The sequence below is a fragment of the Dichomitus squalens genome, assembly GCF_000275845.1.
Source record: "Dichomitus squalens LYAD-421 SS1 unplaced genomic scaffold DICSQscaffold_4, whole genome shotgun sequence".
Taxonomy (NCBI): domain Eukaryota; kingdom Fungi; phylum Basidiomycota; class Agaricomycetes; order Polyporales; family Polyporaceae; genus Dichomitus; species Dichomitus squalens.
In genome coordinates, this window is record NW_006766886.1 from 1,496,809 (window position 1) to 1,516,445 (window position 19,637).

Genomic DNA, 19,637 nt, shown 5'->3' on the forward strand with positions numbered 1-19,637 from the left:
GCAACGTACAACTGAACGTAAGATACGTCAGTGCCTATCTCGAGCTGATTCGCAGGGGTGACAAGACAGGATGATTGTAGGTTTGACATTGCAAGCAAGAGAAGAACAAATCATCTACTCGTCCGCCTCATTATCTGGCTCTTCCCTCGCCTGTATATAGTCAGATTTCGGTCCTCGCTACCGCAGGGGGACAACGCACCTTGTTCGCCTCGAGGCTACCGAGCTCGGACACGAGTCCCGAGAACGGGTACTCACGGCGCACGGCCGGGATTTCAGGATGGACATAGTTGACGAGGACGCCAAAGCTCACGAAGCCAAGGGCTGCGATAGAGAACCAGCGCAACGCGGTGGGTCCGGGCACAACAGGGACGTCGGGACCCCACACGGAGAGGACCTCCTCTTGCTCGTGGAGCTGGACAGCCTCTCAACAACCCACTCTGACGAAACAACTGCAGATGTGCACATACCGGCTCCCCAAAGTTCCTCCTGAACTGGAAGTCCTCCCATCCACGCGCGGGGCGCTGCTGCTTGGACACGAAGGGCAGGCGAGGGTAGTCACCGAGTTGAGGGTCGCCGTCGTCGGGCAGCGTGGTGGTCAGCGGTGCAGGAGTAGTGGGCGCAGGTGTTTCGGCGGCCGTGATGTTTGCATAGTGCCTAACACGGACAGCAGCCCTCGCTTGGAGGGCCGCACGTCGAGCGACGGCGAGAGAGGAGGACATGGTGTGGTGCGTGCGTCAAGGAAGCGCCCGAGCCAGCCTTGTCTTCAAACTCACAGACGCCGACCATGGTCCAGTATCACTTGACACTCTCAGATACATACACATAGACGACCTGCAATGGCCCACAAGGCGGCACACATTTCGCATGACCCCGCGATGGGAGGCCTCATTGTTGAAGGAGCCTGAAGCATCCATGAAATGGTGAGCGGTGTACAACCCTCATGTCTCTTCGGCGGCCGCCTGCGCCATATAACATACTAGTAGGACCCAAGTTGCCTGCGACCCCCTTGCGTGTGGCGGCCAGCTCAAGTTCCTCCCTAAGCCAGACATGTAGTGTCCCTCGATCGGAATATGCCCTCCTCTAGCATGTCTGGAGCCAGACCCCGGAAGACGAGCAGACGTTCCAGGAGACAAACGCGCTATGCCTCCAATGCGCCTCGAACGAGCGGAATGCTCGCGATCTTGCATCCGGGAAGATGAGGCAGTTTTGCGAACTTCCCCGACATCTTAGCTACGAGTTGTGGTGTCCAACGGACGCATGCTGGAGGTAGAAGGGGGGTATTAGATCCACTGCTCAGTATGCGCCATCTCGTCGTTCTTTGCGTTTTATAGCTCAGATCAGAAAGATGCCCTAGTGACACAGAGTTCTAGCGAGTCTGATGACACCAAACGAATGAACGAAGAGTACACCTACGTGAGATGCGTGGTCGTGGACAAGGAGCTGTGTCGCGTTCACCCAAGGCGCTGCCAGAGCCCCAAGCCGTATATACCTCGACGGCTTTGAGCTCAGGATGGTCGTGGTTTAGCACGTGGGCCACCATGCTGTAAAATAGTCTTAAGCAAATCACTTTCCGAGACGTTTCGTTGTCACGAGGGCACCGTATTGTACCGTGGTGATTGTAGTTGTCGTTGTCTTCTGTTCACTGGCCCGCCGGGCGGTTGTTGTCAAACAAGCGGGGAAGTGATTGACGTCGTGCCACAGTGGTGGTGCAGGCGACTCGGCGAGGGCTGCGGGAAAGGCTAATGAACAGTGTTAGAAACAGGTCTGACGTCGTCGATGCCTTGAGGAGCGACGGGCAGAGTTGTTTGGACGGCGCGCTCGCGAACGACTGCAGCTGCATGAGCCGACCCCGCGAATTCGAAGCATCGACAAGGTCCTCTCCGCCGCGCGCCCACACGACCTCCGCCTCTCCGCCGACCTCGTCCCCGACCGCCCTTCCCCGAGCTCCCCTCTCCTGACGATGACCGTCGCCCAGAACCACCCACCTCTCAACTCCGGAGTCACCCGCGACGTCCATGACGAGCTTGTCAGGCTACGTGCGGAGAAGCGACGCCAGGCCGGCGGCGCCAGCCCCGTACGCTTTCACAACGACCTCTTGGTCGGGTGAGTGCTGCCCGTTCGACACGCTCTCCCCGAGCCCGCTCAATCAATTCTTTTCCCCCGATCTGCGTTCGCCACCGCGTCGCCCCATACACATACACTGAGCATGTAGTGACGATTGGACGTGCATGTTCCTCAAGCGCATCTCGCAAGGCGTGACCATGCACCAATTCGACGTCCCCCCGGCGACCGCCCTTGATCTCGGCTGCGGGAGCGGGCTGTGGTGCATCGAGGCTGCGAAACAATGGCCGGTCAGTGAACATATGACCGCGTGCGCGAGACCGATCCTCTCTAAGCCCGCCACGGAACGAATCAGGACACCAAAATAGTCGGGTTCGACGTCCGCACCATCCAGCCGGACCTCGGTCAGATCAGCCTCGGGATCGAGTACAGAGATCTCGCCCGGCGCGTGCAATGGGTCCATGGCGACTTGTGCGTACGGGTGGCAACGATGCCTGGCTTGGCCAATTCACTGACACAGCCCTCTTTTTAGTTTGGAGCCGCTACCGTTCGAGTCTAATCACTTTGATCTCGTCCGGATATGCTGCGTTGGTTTGTGGGTTCCTGAAGATTCATGGCAGGAGTTGTTGGAGGTGCGTCCTTTTTCTGTCCTTGCTGCGTCGTCCTCCACAGTGCACGCATGATGATGCAATTCGACATTTTCTTCGGCTATTCACTGCGAGAGTGCACCTTCGAGTGTTGGATATCTTTGGCGTGGGATTACTCGCTTAGCGGCCGCATATTGATATCTTGTCTATATTGAGCGATCAAGCATGCTCTCGTCTGTTTTTGGGACATACTCATACTAACTAATCGGTAGGAATGCAGTCGGGTCCTAGCCCCTGGTGGTATCTTGGAGGTAATTCTTGTTGCTCGCTGCCAAGACGGATAATCAAATAGAAGGATATGCAGATCATCGAGGAGGACCTCCTCTTCCCTGCAGGACGGACACGCAGACAGGATGCGGACTCATCAAGCCGGTTGCGTGCCTCGAGCACGGGCGGGCATCTTTCTGGGGAACGGCTACGCAGCGATTCCATAGCAAGCAGACAGACCACGCTCACGATGCAAACTTCGCCAACCGTGCACACGCTGGCGTCCTCCGCCTCCAGCTCCAGCCTCCTCCTCACGACCGAACGCACGTCCAACAGCACCAGCCTCGACACCCTCGCCTCCTCGTTCTCCTCCCGCCTCCGCTCCCTGTCAGGCTCTGGGTCCGGGTCCGGGTCCGCCCTCCTCGCCCCAGACGCGGCGTTCCGGCAGGACCACGCGCGGCTCAGGAACGCCTGGGAGGAGATGCTCGACGAGCGGTTCCTCTCGCACAAGCTCCTCAACGTCCTCCAGTTCTACCTCTCCTCCGCGTTCTCGAGCGTCCACGCGCACCCAACAATGTACGTCCTCCTCCCCCCGCCGTCGCACGCCCGCGACGACCGGGAGCGCGCCACGGCCGAGCACGAGCACGAGCCCGAACACGGCTGGGAGGGCGACGACCTGACGATGTGGCTCGACGAGATGCGCGCGTATATGGTGAAGCTGAACGGAGACCCGGAGTATCGTAAGACCGCCAACGGCAACGCGTCGAGGGCGTGGCCGAAGTCTGCGACGGTGGCGAGCTACAATACGCTCCATCTCAGTAGGCAGGTCGGGCTGATCGGAGCGTGCAAGGAGGCGCTATGGGAGGCGTATCGGACGCTGGAGGTGGGAGGCGGGGACTGGGGCCCGGGGAATGACCCGCCTAGAGACGATTTGCGGGAAGAGTTCGAGCGCGATTGGGAGTGCTGGGAGGAGTAAGTCGTCGCATAGCCACGGCATCTTCGTGGCCCCGATAATGTTCTGACCGTGGTTCGTTCTGCTCAGAGACATGAAGGACCGGATGGGCGTCCGCGAGCAGCTGCAGAGCTCGCTCGAGTGGAGGGTTCCGGATCCGGACCGGCTCAGCATCAGCACGCGTCCTGGGTCGTACTTGTCGGGACAGTTGCAGACGAGAAGTAAAAAGAGCTGCGACGGCACGGCGAAGTCGGACGGCGAGCCCGCCCACGCGTCGATATGTCGCGCATTGCGCGGGTTCGTGGCCCGGAAGGTATGAGGCGGACTGAGGAGGCAGACTCAGACTTGGGATAATGACAGGACCTTGCTCGGAATCTACTCGCACTCGCATCATGTATTGAATATTCATAAACACACGCCTTCTATCTTGCTATGCACCATGCTCATTGTTTTTATGCACCCAAGCGAGAGACGGTCGAAAGCAGGCAGAACGCCGCGAGCTTCGGGGCGCGAAGGCGGGTCGCGTGCCCGAGCATGGGATGCTGCCCGATCGGGTATATGCAGATTAGATTGATCTCAGGCGTAGAAACGACTGCCTCAAAGCCGCGCGTACGGTAACGCCGTCCTCCAGTCCCCCGTTCCTTGATCCCTCTCCGATCGCCCTACCTGAACCACACATCGCTTCACGATACGAGATGTCTGAGCCAGCGAAGCCCGAGGCCCCGAAGCCTGAGGAGTCGACTGCCGCTGCCGATGTCACCAAGTACAAGGTGCGTACGAGCCTGAGGCGCACGGGGGACGCGCCCGCTTAGATTTTCATGTCTATGCGAAACGGCGGCAGTAACACATGCATTGCGGTTGCAGACCGCGGCGGACATCGTGAACAGCGTGCTGAAGAAGCTCGTGTCACTCGCCGTGGAAGGCGCGAAGGTGCTCGACCTGTGCGTCGAGGGCGACAAGCTCATCGAGGCCGGCACTGGCGCGGTGTACAACAAGTCCGTCAAGGGCGTGAAGGTTAGCAAGGGTGCGTCTCTCGCTCGTCGCGTCGTGTACACATCTACCTGAACTGACCATCGGGTATGTTTGTGTCGCCTCGCGATCTCAACTTTTTTCAACTTACGCGACATACGACCTCAAACGCGAAATCTAATCCACATTGCAACGTCCCTGGCAGGCATCGCGTTCCCGACCAGCGTGTCCGTCAACAACACCGTCGCGCACTTCTCCCCGCTCGAGTCCGACCCGTCTTCGAGCCAGACGCTCGCCAAGGGCGACGTCGTCAAGCTCCACCTCGGTGCGCACATCGACGGCTTCGCCGCCGTGAGCGCCGAGACGCTCGTCGTCGGGGCGACTCCTGAGGAACCCGTCACCGGCCGGAAAGCGGACGTCATCCAGGCGGCGTGGCACGCGGCCGAGGTCGTGCAGCGTCTCGTCAAGGTGGGCAATAAGAACTGGCAAGTTACAGAGGCGGTGGGCAAGATCGCTGCCGCGTTTGATTGCAAGCCTGTCGAGGGTGCGTGCATCCTGTGGTGTCTAGTGCGATGGGGATGCGGTTGAGGCTGAGCGGGCTCGGGTGCGATAGGTATGCTGTCGTGCCAGCAGATGCAGAACGTGATCGACGGCAAGAAGCGCATCATCCTGAACCCTGTACGTTCGTTGATTGTACGGGTGTTTGCCTGTGTTGACGTCCGTGCAGTCGGAGGAACAGAAGAAGGGGTTCGAGACCGCTACGTTCGCGGAGAACGAGGTCTGGGGTATTGACATTCTCATCTCCTCCGGTGAGGAAGGCAAGGTGCGCTGGTTACATGTCGTAGATTGCTTGATCTCGTGGAGATTTACGGTCTGTACATGTCCAGGCACGTCTCGAAGAGTCAAGAACGACGATCTACCAGAAGGACTCGACCGTCACGTATCAGCTCAAGATGAAGACGTCGCGTGCGGTCTTCTCTGAAGTCCAAAAGAAGGCAGGCGCCTTCCCCTTCAACATTCGCTCTCTGGAGGACGAGAAGCGTGCACGTCTGGGTCTCCAGGAGGCGGTACAACACGGCCTTGTCAAGCCATACGAGGTCATGTGAGTCGCATTTACTTGTTAGTTATCTGTCATTTTCTTTACACAGATTTTCTGTAGCTTCACCCCCGCGAACACCTTCGTCGCTGCGTTCCACTTCACGATCGCTCTTCTCCCTGGCGGCCCTGCCCTGATCACTCATCCGCCTGTATGGTACAAGCCCGAGCTCGTCAAGTCCGAAAAGTCGCTGGAGGACCCGGAGCTCAAGGAGCTCCTGGCGAAGCCTTTGCGCGAGAACAAGAAGGCGAAGAAGAAGGCGAAGAGTGAGGGCGAAGAGGCGAAGGCGGAGTGATCGACCCGTGTCTCTTGTCGTGCGCGCAGTGTAAGAGAAGCAGAATACAAAGGCGTGATATAGCATCATGTAGCATCAATAAATCTTCTTGTCGTTATGTCGAAGCAGGCGGTGGAATTGGGACGTGCTCCGCGTCCTCCCCGAATTCCCCGATCGTGCGTACGACGAGGTCGACGTTTTCGAGGAAAGCGTTTGATGTAAGCCGCGCTAGTCGCACGGTCAATGTGGTGAACGTCCTGCAAGAGTTTTTCAGCGTTCTATTAAATCCAGTACAATGGAGCGGATGTTCCATACGCTACGAGGTCGTTCCCCTCGACAGACAGTGTTCTCTTAACCACGTCCGGTTGTAGTTCCCTATCAACGTCGATGACCTGCTTCGCGATATTCGCGTGTTTTTCGGAGGCAAACGGGATACGCATCGTGCTTGTGAACTGAGCTTGAGCTTGGAACATCATGTACACGCGAAGACATCTTACACGTTATGCCATTGTGCCTCCGGTGTTGTGGCCATGATGGTGGTAAGGGTGTAAGTCAGATCTATGCGAGATCCAAGCTCGATCGCAGTGTGGCTCCCGATCAGCCATGCATGCCATTTGTTGTTGCTTTCACTCTACACACCAGGACAACACTGAGCACAAGCATGGTTCGTCTCTGCTAGTGTTCCGGAGACAGGGAGGTTCTAGATGTCGTAAAGATCTCTCCGACACAAACACTGCCATTTCTTACCTTCAACGATCAAGAAGTTGAACTGCGGGCCACATCGCCAAAGGCCAGAAGAGATCAACTGCCACTGACCTCTGCAGAAGTAGCTACCATATGAAGAAGTGATATGCAGACATCTGCATATCGATATTTGGCCCGGATATCTGGGCCAAGGGTCCATGCGAGATAATATCGCCGCACTGAGAGCCCGAGGTGGGCGCGGGTGCCATAAAGCATGCTCCACGGCAGGTGTGAGTAGCTTTCCCTCTGCCCCACCGTCTCGCACTCACCTCCGTCCTTTCGAAGCAATAGAGTAGCTATATGTCCCTTCTAAGCGCAAAAATACGCCAGAGTGTGGGCGAAGTTCTGGGCTCAGAGATCCGAGAGATTAACCTGACAGAGAAAGGTATATCCACTGCCAATCGCCTCGTGTCAGGAAGATGGTGCTCAATGGTTCATGGTAGATGATTTTACTACTGTGGGTAGCTTTTGATGGCAAGCACGACCTACGTCTCATCGACCGACCTAGACCTTCGATGTCAGACTCGTGGACAGTCGCTAAGCAGTGCTCCGAGTACCCAGCTTTGGTGGATGCGCTCCGATCGTAGAGGCAGAGGCACGTTTTCACGATTTCGAGCAAATCGGGAAATTTGACAAGCAAACAGGTGGCCACTGTCGACTACCTCGCCCATCATTCTTCCATCCCTGTTCCTGCAGTCCTTGCACACAGCAGTGGGGCCGGTGGTGAACAAGGCGCTCCGTGTTATGTAGTATTCCAGAAGGTTTGTGAATCGTATGATACCCAGTGTCTACCGGCTGACCAATCAACAGCCGTTAGGTGTCTGCGCAGAGAACATCTTCCCTAGCATGACACCAATCGAACAGAGACTTGTCATCGGCGCAATTGCGAGGTGGATGGTCGAGCTGTTCGATCATCGCTTTGATGCAATCGGCAGCCTCCGCTTCGCGGATGAGGGGGTTTACAAGATAGGGCCCATCGTCATGAAGCTGTTCTACTCTGATGGGCGATCTAAGCTCACTCTTGATCGCGGGCCATTCGATTCGGCGAAGGCTTACTACAGAGCTTGCGCTCTGCGGGAGCTGGATTCGGCCAGAGTATTTTTCGCGCAAGATGCATCTGCGTCCTATCAGCAAGATCTTGAAGAAAGCCGGCTCACGGTCGAAAGGATAACCGGACTCTTGTGCGACTTGACGAACCGGTGTCAAGGCTTGGACAAAGACGACCCAGAAATGGCCCCCTTTTCGCTGGATATCCAAAATATAGGGTTGAGGAACGTCTATCTTTCTCCGGAGAACCATACTGAAATCGTGCGCATACCACGTGAACGTCCGCCGCTGACGAACGCTACACAACTTCATCATAGGTTTCCGTGGTGGATTGGCGATTCGTGAACACTCGGCCGCTATGGTGTTGTGCCCGCCTTCCGTCTTGGATGAGTCCGTCCATGACATCGATAGATGGCGACAACACAAGAATCGCAGGAATATTCCAAGCGGAGGCCGCTCGCATCGCGGGAATCGATTCCCCATTCCTCCGTGCTCTAGGCTTCGAGGACACGAAATACACTCTCGACGACCTCTCGACCTACGACGCCTTCCGTGACGGTTTCCTACTCCTTCCCGCCCTTGAGAATATGTGAGCGTCATAATGCCGCAGCGCAGCCAGACTCTCACACATTCATCGTAAAAACAGCTTGGCCACGCTACCAGGTCATGAGGATGTCGCAGGGCTCACCGCGCTGCTCGATCCGTCCACGCTACCCGGGCGAGTCGCACGCATAAACCTGCTTACTCGCGGCTCCAACTCGATGTACCTCGCCATGACCCCTCCTCGAAGCCCGCACTTGACACCCGTGAAGGATGAGAGCACGGAACAGGTAATTGTCGCTGGTAGTTCCGTGCTTGTTTTGTAGCCTGGCCTCCCACGTGAAGCTTTTAGAATGCCGTAACACGACGCCGAAGAAGTAGTCCGGGTATGTGGGTGAGATCTGCTAGAGGCTACGACGTGTAAATATAGGCATTTGAAACGTACAGCGTGGCTTCGGCAGGTATGAACTGGGTTCAAGCGTTGCTTGGCTGGGCTTCGAATGTATGTTCCGAAGCTAGCCTATCGCGCCAGGAACGCTGTCACTACTGCTTGTACGTGACTCGGGCCGCCTTCGTCTGGGCAGCAGGGTATAAGGTTTTGCTCTCGCAGATGAGGTTACGGAAGAGCCTGAAGATCGGAAGCACAACGATGCTAGTTTGAAGTCAACCCCTATCCGTAAATCCATACGTCGTCACGGTCGTGTCGCTAACATACACGGACAAACGCCCCTCGGAGCACGAGAAGCGGGGACAGGAGGATTCGTCGCGATGACTCCGCACTTTGCGGTGTTCGTGCAGAAGACCACTTCGGGAAGACTCGCGGGCCTCTAAAACTACGTCAAAATTACGACGGAGACAATATAAGACTACCGACCCACCGATACAGTTCTGTGAGTGCCGTTGCGCGGCGTAGGGGTATAGAAAGCGGGAAGTACAGATCCATTCGTAGACATAACAGATATGTCTGGAACAGACGAAAACATCGCTGTCTCGAATTCTTGATCATCTGGCATCAAGGCTCTAGCGTTCAGCCATGCAACGAAAGAGTTCGCATAGACTGTACGTATGACACTCGTTAGTGTACACTTGACGTGGTAGAGGGGCTACTTGCGTTTGCCCATGATAAAATCCGCCACGATGAACCAGGCGGTCCAGGGCAAAATGGTGAACTGTGTGAGGTATTAAGAATAGCGTCAAAGACATGATAATGTCAACATTGCGTACCATGACGAGTCGAGCTATCGCGGCCACACTGGATGGTAAATTGAGCCTTGGCGTGAAGGACGGGTACATGGTACTAACGCGATGAGGACACATCGGTTGATGAGCAGTGTTATGGCTTGATGTATGAACAAAGTCATTATGGATCTGTCAAACAAAATTCCATCAGCCGCGGTGTATAGAAATCGTGCAGAGAGGTAGCTACTGGACGCACTTGTCCCATTCCGGATTTCGCCCACGGGACATCAAAGTCAGTGTGCCGGCAAGGAAACCATCCGACGCAACAGCGAGGACCATGTATGGCAAAGTAGTAGAGAACTGAGGCTACTGGTAAGAATGTCGCAATTGATGTCTCATGAATATCCATCAACTGACCGCGAGAGCCTCCAAGGAATCGAGGGAAGAACTGTGGTAAGTTTGTGAGCCGCTCGTACCACATCCACACAGTATGACTTGGAAGTGACCTCTCAAACGTCGATATCACTTTGACCATGGTTTCTATATGGTGAAGTCAATTGATAGCGCTGGATTCACGGGAGGAAGAAAAACGCGTACGAGCACCCAGCACTAAGTGGGCAAGAACAAGAAGGGCCTACGCAATGTCAGTAGTCGGTACACTTGTCTACACGCACACATACCATAGTTATAGGCAACGTATATCTTGTCAGGCGCGTTTGACACACTGCAGACAAACTCAGTCGGATAAATGGGCGCAACAAAATTGACCTACATTTATATATCCGCTTCATGAAGAAGCTGATGCGTGTGAGTAATTAAAGACTCTGGCGACGATCCCGTACACAAGGCTCACCACTGAACCACGGCTGCTACGATGAGCTACACGAAAGTCAGCCGCACTTCTCCCAGCATCGCTAGAGAAATCTCTTACATTCAATACTGCTGAAGCCTGCCGCGATGTAAGCGGGTCAGACAGTGTGCATAGGCTGTCAGACTTACAGAGAACGAGCTGATCATTGTTCTTGGCAATCAGCATTAGTAACTGTCCAGGAGAGATGGCAACAGACCGTTTTGCTAGAACTTGGTGCTGTACGTTGATTCCTGTCATTGCTGTACCAACGACCAAGCTCCACTGCCTGCTGCTAAGTTGCATACACACATGCATCGACATTTATCCACTGACCGCCCAGTAGTACAAGCCATGGCAAACTGTCAATGGCACGTTATCAACGAGCGTGGAGATCCACACAAGATGCCACCAACTTACCCAAGACGACATTGGCAGTATTCAGAGCCCTGTTTAGTACGCATGAAGCTCAATTCGCCATACGACGCTGTAGGACTTACCACACGATCACGACCTATTGCAAACGGAAGTATGAGGTCCATTAGTCACCTGGCGGTCAAAGAGAGTCTCACCCAAGATTTAAGCTCGGGACCATCTCGAGGAAACCTCATCATGTATACATATGCCTACAACGCCAATTTGATCTGAGCAACACATTCTCAGACTTCTAGGAAGTTTCCACCTACTTGCAACGTACTGATTCCATATAGACTGCGAAGCGGAGAATCAAATGAGATCCGTTCCTCCGAGAAGGTGTTCTGAAGCAAGTCGCGAACAAACGAGACACACAAGGTTGAAAGCATCTGTCCGATGAGAAGAGCACCTGCACAATACGGCGGTTTAAGCGTATTTGGTCGCCAAGTCCGTCGTGACAATGCCTCACCGAGATTGTCATCGTAATGAAGTAACATAGAGACGAGTCCTGCAGAAAAGAACGGTGAGCGGGAAGACCGCAGCGAAGGCGGGTCGCAGACGCAAACCAACGCAAATATGACCAGGTCGTTCTAGAGGTCTTGTGTTGAACCAGGTTCAGCAAGAGAGGGAGAGCCAAGAACTCACAACAGTTCCCCTCCTTCAACCGCGTACGAGTTATATCCGACCACCATTCCCTGCACCCACGCCCACGTCCATACCCACGGCCGCGGACGTGGATTCGGGAGCGCCGCATCTGGTATCTCAGCGAGATACCCCTAGCTCGGCGTGCCGTCTGGGGTCTCCTTGCACCCACGGAATACAAAGTCTCCTGTCTAACGTGCAGTAGGAACCACGACGAACGCCACTTACACAGTCGCGCTGCGCAAGGTGCGAGCAGAATTCGTGTGTAGGGCTCGCTTCCCTAGGCACGTTCTCCACTCTATAGCGACGGACTTCATAAAGGCTGATTACCTCAAACTAGCGGGTGGGAACGCTTGGGCGTGTGCCTGGGGAACGTGGGGGTGGATTTTAGAGCAGATCCTCGGTAGGGATCTTAGCTGTTTCTCCCGAGCAATAATCGGCGGTTGATTGGCTGTGATTGGGCGATTGGAGCGCTGGCGAGGCTGAGGGCGGGAAAATCGAAGATGGTGCTTGGCAACGACTCAAGTCCTTCCCGAGAGCTTTCAATTTGACTTCAACCTGGGGGCGCAGGGTTCTGCAGGCTGAAGCAGCAATTACATCATGGCTCAGCGCGACCACTACGTAGCTCTTGATGGGCTAGTGCTCCAAGGGTGGCCGGCTCGAGCTGAAAAGATGGTTCGTGATCTTTGTATCTTGGTGGTCGTGCATAAATAACCTGCGATAAGTGAGACTGGTATACATCACCCCGTCCTCCAATCACGCAAGTCTCCTACCCAGTTGAGGTTCTAATTCTCCCGCCGCCCTGAACAAAGTCCGACGCAACTTCAGCAGATCTGGCTAAGCTTGATACAACGGTACCATGCGGTCACACTCGTCTCAGCAGCAAAACAGACCAATCGACTGGCGACCCCGCATTGCAGTACCATCCGATGCTCGTGTGCTCTCACCCGGCACGGCGGAGGCGAACCACCCTTCGCTCCGTGCGGTACCGAAAGGCTGGGCGGAGCCGACATACCCGCGCCGTGGACTTGGAATGGCATATGTCGGAGGCGCATAGAAGAGGAGAAGGCTGCTCAGCTGATGTTGTCCTAGATAGCGGCTACAATTCCAGGTGACCATAAGTCCATGCTGGCGTACCAGGCACGTCATTTTTAGCGGTAGTAAAGGTGAGTATATGGCATTGACTAACCCGTTTGCGATGGCTCACGACATCGATATGGACACGGACGTGACGGCAAAGGCTACCGGGACCGAGGCGTTAGCTGATGCCTGCGATCACCCGGTCCTTGGTGTGGTCGTTTGAGACCATCCTCCAATTTGCTACTGTTCCGCCCTGATCCCCAATGAGTAGCTCGTTTCGATTTCACATTGGTGATATCTGTATTTTCGTGCCTCCGCCCTCCTGTCATCGGTCTATCTCCGCCGATTAATGCGTACGTACTACTGCTTCGGTAGACGGCGAACACACGGTTTTCAGCGAAGATACAGACTCCATATATATGACATGACGCACCCCTTTTCCATAGCTCACGCCATCTATACGGATACGGATGTGGCGGCAAAGCTCACTGCGACCGGAAGTTCAAGTGGTGATTGGCGTCACGGTCCGTTTGCGGACATGACACGGGCGCTTCCCATGGGCCCCTGCAAGTCCACTACTACTAGGTCCTTATGGCTTGATGGGCGGTTGACTTCAATTCTGTCACGACGCTACCGCAAATGTTCGTGCTCCTGCCCGCTACGTACCGGTCCAAGGTTGCCGAGCCTGTGCCGCTTCACCTGGCGGAGTAGAGTACACATGGTTCTCAGCAGGATATAACAGGACGTACCCAAATGTGATATGTAGCTCACGCCATCCATGCGGCACAGACATGATGGCGAAGCCTACCGGGACCGGGTGTCGGCGTACCTGTGCCCAGTGATCTGCGCCATATTTGGATATGATCTTAGTCTTCTTGTTCATTCAAATTGAGTCGAAAACGGTATGGTCGGCGTTATATATATCGTGGGCTAGAAAGGCTCACTTGTAGAATAGGTTCGCCTGCGCATGTTCGAGAGTGCTACTACGCGCAGTCAGTTCTGACGTTGACGATCAAACCCTCAAGCTCCCGCCTACCAGATACATGACAGGCTTCGCCGCGTGTGTACGGTTGACCTGTTTGACGAAGGATGGGTACATCATTCTCAGAGGAAGCACAGATAAGCCAATGACGTGACATACCCAGTTGCGATGTTTATGGTATGGACGACGTCGCCAAGTAGCCTGTTAAGATGTTAGCGGATAATTGATATGGGGTAGGCCTCTAGACCCAGCACCGTTGTTGCTGGTCAGTCCAATGCGATCTGACAGCAGGCTGATTTTGGTGCTCTATCGCGTAGACGTGCAGGAGGCAGTTGGGCAGGAGGTCGTTAACAAGGACATTTCATGGCGGAGACAACAACTACATATGTAACACACATCGTAACAGGATAATAGAAGCCGGCTCGAGATAGACGGGGAGGACGACGGCGAAGACAAGAGGAGACGAAATGTAGCGATATATGGGAAAGCATTCCAGGACTGTATGTAAAACGAGGTCGGGACGGTTGCCTAATCGACACGTGAAAGTAGACACCTGAGTCACTGATAGGAACACAATGTATCGCGGGAGCGGCGAGGAGTAAACAGGCAGAGTGAGAGTCGAAGCCGAGGAACAGGAGGAGGGGCGGATGAGAGATGATGATGATATGGGATGCGGCAGCGGCGGGTCATACGGACGTGCAGACAACCCAGGAGGTAAAAATTACATACCTACGCTATCGTGAGAGAGAACATCGATACCAGCGGGAGATAAACCAGGAGCAGTCCTCAGAGCACTTAACTATCGTTAAAACAGTATGCCTTGCAGGTTGGGCAGGAACGTACTATCATGAATGCGCATGCAGGTCAGTGGACGATGCCGGTCACGAGAACGCGAAAACTCACACTGCACCCAAGCCAGCAGCGAACGCAAGCGCACCCCATGCTAGAGACTTGCGTTCTGGCGGCATCTGAGCGAGCCGACGCAGCCTGCTGTTTGTCGCAACCGCACGCTCCCCAACCTCTTCCGGTCCGGGCTCCTTGAAATTGAACCTGTATTCCGTCGGCTCCTCCTCCCGCTGCCGCTTCTCTCCACCAATCGCATCCTCCGCATCTTCCTCACTGGGGTCCGGAGCACCTTCCTCTGCCTCCCCCTCAGCCTCAGCCTTCGCCTTCGCCTTAGCGGCAGCCCGATCTGCCTTCAACTTCGCAATCAGCTCCTTCTGCTCCTGGATGTCCTCCGCCATATTGGGCTCCGCGACCTTCGCTGCCTCTGAGTCCTCATCCACTGCCGTCTCGTCCGAACCAGCAGGCGTCGGCATCTCGTCGCGCACGGCCCGCCGTGACCGTGGCGTCTTCGGGGTGGAACCAGGCGCCACAAGCGGCTGTGTTTGCGGGGCGGCCGTCGCTGGGGGACTCCGGAGGCGGGCTGACCGCCTTGGTGCGGGAGAGCCTCCTCCACGCGACGGCGGAGGCGAGGCTGGGGTTTCGACGGGGACGGGTGCTGCTGCTGGGGCGGGTGCTGGGGCGGGAGCGACAGCGGCTGGTTGGGCGGTTGCCTGGATAGGGGAGGTTGGCGAGGCATCCCTGCGCCGCTTAGCCGGTGCAGGGCCGGGCTCGGCGGCAGGAGACGCGGTCGGGGTGGGCTGCTGCTGGGCCTTAGAGCGGCGGAAGGTCGTGTTGGGATCGGGGACAGCAGCAGCAAGGGAAGGGATGATGGCGCCAAGGGAGTAGCCATCGGCGAGGTAGAGCGCAACGTCGGGGGTGACCCAGGTGCCGGCAAAGCGAGCCTTGCCAGACTTGTTTGCGCCGGCGGTGTCGAAGGAGAGCTTGATCCAGTTGGTCTCGCCCTTCTCTGCCTCGTCGCTTGCTGTGGGGAAAGCTGCGCGGAACATGGTGGTTACGGAGATCGCGCCGGTGTCTAGCCTGCGTAGGATGAATGCATGACCCCCAGGCTATGTGGTAGTGAGTATGCGAGGACAAGGACGCGCGCAAGACGCGATGAAAGGGGTGGAGGTACATACAGTTGGGATCTTGACCCGTCCGACCTGGAGACGATGTATGAGCGGTACGCGCGGGAGACAGCGCGAAAACACGTACGATGGTGGCCTGACCATCCCTAACGATCTCCTGGAACTTGACAGGGGGCGGTTTGGACGCGTCGACTGGCGAAGAAGGTGAGTGGTTTGACAGTGGTCAGGGCGAAGAAGATACAGACTGGTTCTGATATGAGGGTTGACATGGTCGAGAGGAAGTGGCGGGCGCGGGATGCCAGGCTTGGGGACGGCGTAGTGTTTTGTGGCAGGCATCGCGAGGAGAGAGCGCGAGGGGAAGAGCGAAGCGAAGGGGGCGACCGTGCGCGATCTCGAATCCGCGCGTTGTAGCAGGAGCCAAACACGGCCACGTCCTCGCGCCCGCCACTCCCAACTCACTTCAGACTCCGCCCGGCATCACCCGCGCTTATGCGACGTCAATCTCAAGTACAACAACTACTAGTCATTCTTAGCTTCCCCTGTGGCCACAATGCCGAATACAATGCAGTCTATACTCTTGTCTTCTGCAAACTTCTATCGGGATATCCTGCGCGCCTGTAGCCTTCAGCCTGTCGGCTCCTTCTTGCCCTTCGCCAATATCTGCGGCCTCGCGACGAGAGCCTCGACGAGCTCAGTGTGCTGCTCCCACCACGTGTGCTTCCCTCTCCGGTTCTTCATGTCCGCGTGCTCGACCATCTCCTGCACCGGCACCCATTTCACGGATGTACCCTGAATCGTAATGACTGCCGCGCTCTCCGGGGACGCCTGCTTCGTCCGGCTCTGCTGCTTCAGCAGCAGCTGATGCTGTTGCTCGATAAAGCTCATGCACTTCAGCGAGAGGCGCACCGCGCGCGCCCGGTCCGTGGGCGAGGGCACGCCGCCCTGGAGCGTATGGCCGAGCGAAGCCGAGCGTGAATCGAAGAGCGACCCGCCCTCTTCCTTGAACATTTTCATGATCACCTCCGTGGTGTATACGGTCGACGCCACCTCGTTCCTGTCGACATCTATGTGTCCCTGAAAACGGCGACCGTCGGCTGCATGCACTTACCTGATAACCAGGCGACCTTCGTTCTTGCCCTTCGCGTCCAACGCGTACCTCCTCTTCAAGTACTTCACGTCATTTCGAAGCATATCTAGGTCAATGCCTCGTTCCGGCGTGTACACGATGCATGCACCCGTCTACGATACCACTCAATCAGCCAAACGAACCGCAAATGAGAGCACACAACTACACTTACCGCAAGCGCGCCCATCGTCGCTATATACCCACACTGCCCACCCTGCGTCTCAACCACAAACACCCGATTCCGACTCGCCGACGCACTCTGCTTGATCGCGTCGCATGCATCCACAAGCGCGTTCAAGCTCGTGTCGCTTCCCAGGCTGAACTCCGTCAGCGGCACGTTATTCGAGATTGTCGCAGGCAGGTGCACCATCGGGATGTTGAACGCCGGGTAGTGCTTCCTTCCTTGCTCTAGTATCAGCAAGGAGCTGAACGCCTCGAAGCCGCCGATCATGATGAACCCGTGGAAGTTGTGCTGCTGGAACTTGGCCGCGATCGCGCCTAGGTCGATATCAGGAGACTTGCGATTCGTGCCGAGCTCAGAGCCTCCGCGCGTCGTCCAATTGTCGACCCCGAGCCAGGAGAGCTGGTGAATGTTGTCGTCGAGCAGGCCGACGAAGCCGTTGTGTATCGCGAAGGGCTTGTGGCCCTGGCGGATGCAGTAGCGCACTGCGGCGCGGGTGGCAGCGTTCATGCCTCCGGCGGGTGCGCCGACGCTTGGAAAAGTCATTAACACAAGGATGACATATAACCTTCAGAACTTACTGCATGATTGCGATGCGCATACGCTGAAAGGATTCTGAGGAATTTGTGACAAAGTCAATGGAGTGATACGTACGAGGTGGTGGGGAAGCCTGGGTTCGCTCTCCAGCACTGAGGTAGCGAAGAACCCATCCAGAGTCTCGCGGAACTCCGGGTCACGTAGTGACATCGCCCTCTCAAAGTCCTTCTCGTTGATAGCATCTGCAACTTCCCGGGTCTACCCAGACCACACGAAGATGTACAACACCCACAAGATGTAGATTAAGAACGTCAGCCTCATTCAATTCACAGGAGAACCAGTCGCGCATCGCACCATCTTGACCGCGTCCATCAGCGGCACACGGGTGATCTTGTTCTCCCGCACTCCAATCATGTATGACGGCGTTTCTGGAGTTGCCTTAAGCAGAGCTTCGACGGCTTCGACACCCTGCAGCGTCGGCTATCATAGCGGCGTTCATCTTCAACAAACCTTGGCTTCCGCACAAATGCCGCAGAGGACGTACCAAAATCCGATCGATGGCACACGGCCTGCCTCCACGCTGTGTGTGGCCGAGGGTCGTGACACGGGTATCGAGGCCAAGGCGCTCGGACAGAATGTCCTTGACGTGGTCGGAGCGGATGGGCTGAAGCTTAGAGTCAAGTGCGCCTTCGGCAACAATGACAATCGTCTTGCGCTTCCCCACGTCTCGGTGCTGTATGCATTCCTGAGTACCTATATGCGCGCAGAATGTGTGCTAGAAGCATACGCTCTGGATCATCTTGCACATCTCGTCGGCCCAGTGGTCGGCGTCAGGAGGGCTCTCCGGAATGAAGATGAAGTCGGCGCCACAGCTACCGGGCACTAGAGTCAGCCTTAAACTTTCGTCGAACAACATGAGCCGTCGAACCTGACGCCAGCCATGAGTGCGAGCCAACCACAGTGCCTCCCCATGACCTCCAACACAAACGCGCGCGAGTGCGAGTACGCCGTTGAGTTGATATTGTCGATGCTCTCACAAATCCGATGTAGAGCAGTCGGCGCCCCGATCGTCAGGTCCGTCATGGACATGTCGTTGTCAATCGAGCCAACGAGCCCAACGATCTTGAGATGCGCGTGCCTCGCCGCCTGCTCCTCGGAGATCTTGCCAGTCTGGCGCAGTTCGCTCACGAGCCCAGGCCACTCGGCGCGAAAGACGTCCGCCCCAGTGAGCGAGCCGTCTCCACCACAGACGACGAGCGCGTCGATGCCCTCTTTGATCATGTTGTGCGTCGCGGTGAGGCGGCCCTCGCGGGTCCGGAACGTAGCCGAGCGCGCGGTGCCAATGAGCGTTCCACCCTATGCCCAATTACTTTGCTTTCAGTTGGGACAATCGGAGTGACGAAGGAGGATGCGACCTACTTCCGAAAACCAGCCCCGCACATCGTCCCAGCCCACGCGCACGATGTAGCGGCCCTTGAGGGTCCTCCCTCCAGGGTGATCGCTTGTTCCGTCCTTCAATAACTCTCCATCGCCGTAGCGCAGATTGTGCACGAAACCCTCCTCAGGTGCCTCCGGGGTCTTGAGCTCTCGCGGGCTCGTGAGTGTCTTTTCGGCCAGACTCTGGCGACGATGATCGCCACTGTCGCCATTCCCGCGTACGAGGCCCTCGTAGCCCTCCCGGACGATCCAGGTCTCGCATCCCCTAGGAAATGCTCAGTCAAGACCTCTGGAGCACACTCGAAGGAGGAGATCGCACTTGATAATGGCAGCCTTGACCACCGCGCGCACCACAGCGTTCATACCCGCGCTGTCTCCGCCAGACGTGAGCACCGCGAGCTTCATCTTGTTCTTCGCTATCGCATTCGCCATCGTAGAGTAGCGCTTAGGTCACAGTAGGAGTAGCGGGTTACCTCGGGCCAGCGCAGACCAGGAGATGAACTTTTGAGGACTGTACCGGGGAGCAGCCTAGATCGTAAGATAGCAGGCAAACGTGCGAGGCGAAGAGGAGCCCAGGCGAGAATGGCACGGTTCGGGACGGCGGTAGGCGAGTGTTCGCTGTATCTGACCAAAGCCAATCTGAGGGCGTTGATTGCGGAGCGCACAGACGCGACCTGCGGCACACCAGGCGCGTCGAGCCTAGTC

At 56.4% G+C, this 19,637-nt stretch overlaps 8 protein-coding genes across 8 annotated transcripts; 4 read left to right on the forward strand and 4 right to left on the reverse strand.

The window, feature by feature from the left end:
* Positions 1-114: 114 nt before the first annotated feature.
* DICSQDRAFT_125040 (uncharacterized protein) lies at positions 115-719 on the reverse strand (the record flags this gene model as incomplete). The annotated part of the gene is made up of 3 exons (XM_007362655.1): positions 115-150; positions 200-412; positions 468-719. 3 exons carry the CDS (start codon positions 717-719, stop codon positions 115-117), a joined length of 501 nt encoding a protein of 166 aa, XP_007362717.1.
* Positions 720-1,959: 1,240 nt separating this feature from the next.
* DICSQDRAFT_153093 (uncharacterized protein) lies at positions 1,960-4,320 on the forward strand (the record flags this gene model as incomplete). Its single annotated transcript, XM_007362656.1, has 7 exons — positions 1,960-2,103; positions 2,213-2,351; positions 2,417-2,532; positions 2,594-2,693; positions 2,921-2,959; positions 3,013-3,887; positions 3,958-4,320. Coding segments are annotated over 7 exons (1,642 nt in total), but the record flags the coding sequence as incomplete, so codon positions are not given.
* A 172-nt stretch (positions 4,321-4,492) lies between these two features.
* On the forward strand, positions 4,493-6,721 carry DICSQDRAFT_100398 (proliferation-associated protein 1). Its single transcript, XM_007362657.1, has 9 exons — positions 4,493-4,637; positions 4,732-4,891; positions 5,042-5,380; positions 5,450-5,514; positions 5,564-5,659; positions 5,724-5,938; positions 5,996-6,463; positions 6,522-6,650; positions 6,704-6,721. Exons 1-7 carry the CDS (start codon positions 4,563-4,565, stop codon positions 6,225-6,227), a joined length of 1,182 nt encoding a protein of 393 aa, XP_007362719.1. The 5' UTR covers positions 4,493-4,562; the 3' UTR covers positions 6,228-6,463; positions 6,522-6,650; positions 6,704-6,721.
* An 864-nt stretch (positions 6,722-7,585) lies between these two features.
* On the forward strand, positions 7,586-8,342 carry DICSQDRAFT_51990 (uncharacterized protein; the record flags this gene model as incomplete). Its single annotated transcript, XM_007362658.1, has 2 exons — positions 7,586-7,711; positions 7,761-8,342. Coding segments are annotated over 2 exons (708 nt in total), but the record flags the coding sequence as incomplete, so codon positions are not given.
* A 53-nt stretch (positions 8,343-8,395) lies between these two features.
* On the forward strand, positions 8,396-8,863 carry DICSQDRAFT_167071 (uncharacterized protein; the record flags this gene model as incomplete). Its single annotated transcript, XM_007362659.1, has 2 exons — positions 8,396-8,586; positions 8,644-8,863. 2 exons carry the CDS (start codon positions 8,396-8,398, stop codon positions 8,861-8,863), a joined length of 411 nt encoding a protein of 136 aa, XP_007362721.1.
* A 777-nt stretch (positions 8,864-9,640) lies between these two features.
* On the reverse strand, positions 9,641-11,174 carry DICSQDRAFT_167072 (uncharacterized protein; the record flags this gene model as incomplete). The annotated part of the gene is made up of 16 exons (XM_007362660.1): positions 9,641-9,706; positions 9,762-9,789; positions 9,840-9,905; positions 9,973-10,076; positions 10,134-10,164; positions 10,223-10,256; positions 10,314-10,350; positions 10,397-10,440; positions 10,489-10,514; positions 10,570-10,585; positions 10,648-10,665; positions 10,716-10,848; positions 10,900-10,925; positions 10,984-11,012; positions 11,064-11,077; positions 11,136-11,174. The coding sequence occupies 16 exons, from the start codon at positions 11,172-11,174 to the stop codon at positions 9,641-9,643; spliced, it is 711 nt and encodes a 236-aa protein (XP_007362722.1).
* A 2,850-nt stretch (positions 11,175-14,024) lies between these two features.
* On the reverse strand, positions 14,025-16,032 carry DICSQDRAFT_100402 (uncharacterized protein). The gene is made up of 5 exons (XM_007362661.1): positions 15,897-16,032; positions 15,779-15,843; positions 15,703-15,726; positions 14,585-15,633; positions 14,025-14,523 (listed from the first exon to the last, which is right to left on the reverse strand). The coding sequence occupies exons 1-5, from the start codon at positions 15,985-15,987 to the stop codon at positions 14,487-14,489; spliced, it is 1,266 nt and encodes a 421-aa protein (XP_007362723.1). The 5' UTR covers positions 15,988-16,032; the 3' UTR covers positions 14,025-14,486.
* Positions 16,033-16,187: 155 nt separating this feature from the next.
* DICSQDRAFT_80759 (6-phosphofructokinase) lies at positions 16,188-19,590 on the reverse strand. Its single transcript, XM_007362662.1, has 11 exons — positions 19,252-19,590; positions 18,915-19,197; positions 18,424-18,851; positions 18,283-18,367; positions 18,040-18,228; positions 17,850-17,975; positions 17,613-17,753; positions 17,540-17,562; positions 16,950-17,490; positions 16,760-16,890; positions 16,188-16,705 (listed from the first exon to the last, which is right to left on the reverse strand). Exons 1-11 carry the CDS (start codon positions 19,362-19,364, stop codon positions 16,276-16,278), a joined length of 2,490 nt encoding a protein of 829 aa, XP_007362724.1. The 5' UTR covers positions 19,365-19,590; the 3' UTR covers positions 16,188-16,275.
* Between the last annotated feature and the right edge of the window lie 47 nt (positions 19,591-19,637).

What these genes read in the sequence shown, in the direction of transcription:
- DICSQDRAFT_100398 (XM_007362657.1), top strand. Translation starts at nt 4,563, where the DNA reads ATGTCTGAGCCAGCGAAGCCCGAGGCCCCGAAGCCTGAGGAGTCGACT. An exon ending in CCGATGTCACCAAGTACAAG is followed by an intron (nt 4,638 to 4,731) that starts GTGCGTACGAGC and finishes TTGCGGTTGCAG; the next exon opens with ACCGCGGCGGACATCGTGAA. An exon ending in GTCAAGCCATACGAGGTCAT is followed by an intron (nt 5,939 to 5,995) that starts GTGAGTCGCATT and finishes GATTTTCTGTAG; the next exon opens with CTTCACCCCCGCGAACACCT.
- DICSQDRAFT_80759 (XM_007362662.1), bottom strand. Translation starts at nt 19,364, where the DNA reads ATGGCGAATGCGATAGCGAAGAACAAGATGAAGCTCGCGGTGCTCACG. An exon ending in CCAGGCTTCCCCACCACCTC is followed by an intron (nt 17,563 to 17,612) that starts GTACGTATCACT and finishes GAATCCTTTCAG; the next exon opens with CGTATGCGCATCGCAATCAT. An exon ending in CGACGATGGGCGCGCTTGCG is followed by an intron (nt 16,891 to 16,949) that starts GTAAGTGTAGTT and finishes GTGGTATCGTAG; the next exon opens with ACGGGTGCATGCATCGTGTA.
- DICSQDRAFT_100402 (XM_007362661.1), bottom strand. Translation starts at nt 15,987, where the DNA reads ATGCCTGCCACAAAACACTACGCCGTCCCCAAGCCTGGCATCCCGCGC. An exon ending in CAACCCTCATATCAGAACCA is followed by an intron (nt 15,844 to 15,896) that starts GTCTGTATCTTC and finishes CTTCTTCGCCAG; the next exon opens with TCGACGCGTCCAAACCGCCC. An exon ending in GCTGCTGGCTTGGGTGCAGT is followed by an intron (nt 14,524 to 14,584) that starts GTGAGTTTTCGC and finishes CATTCATGATAG; the next exon opens with TACGTTCCTGCCCAACCTGC.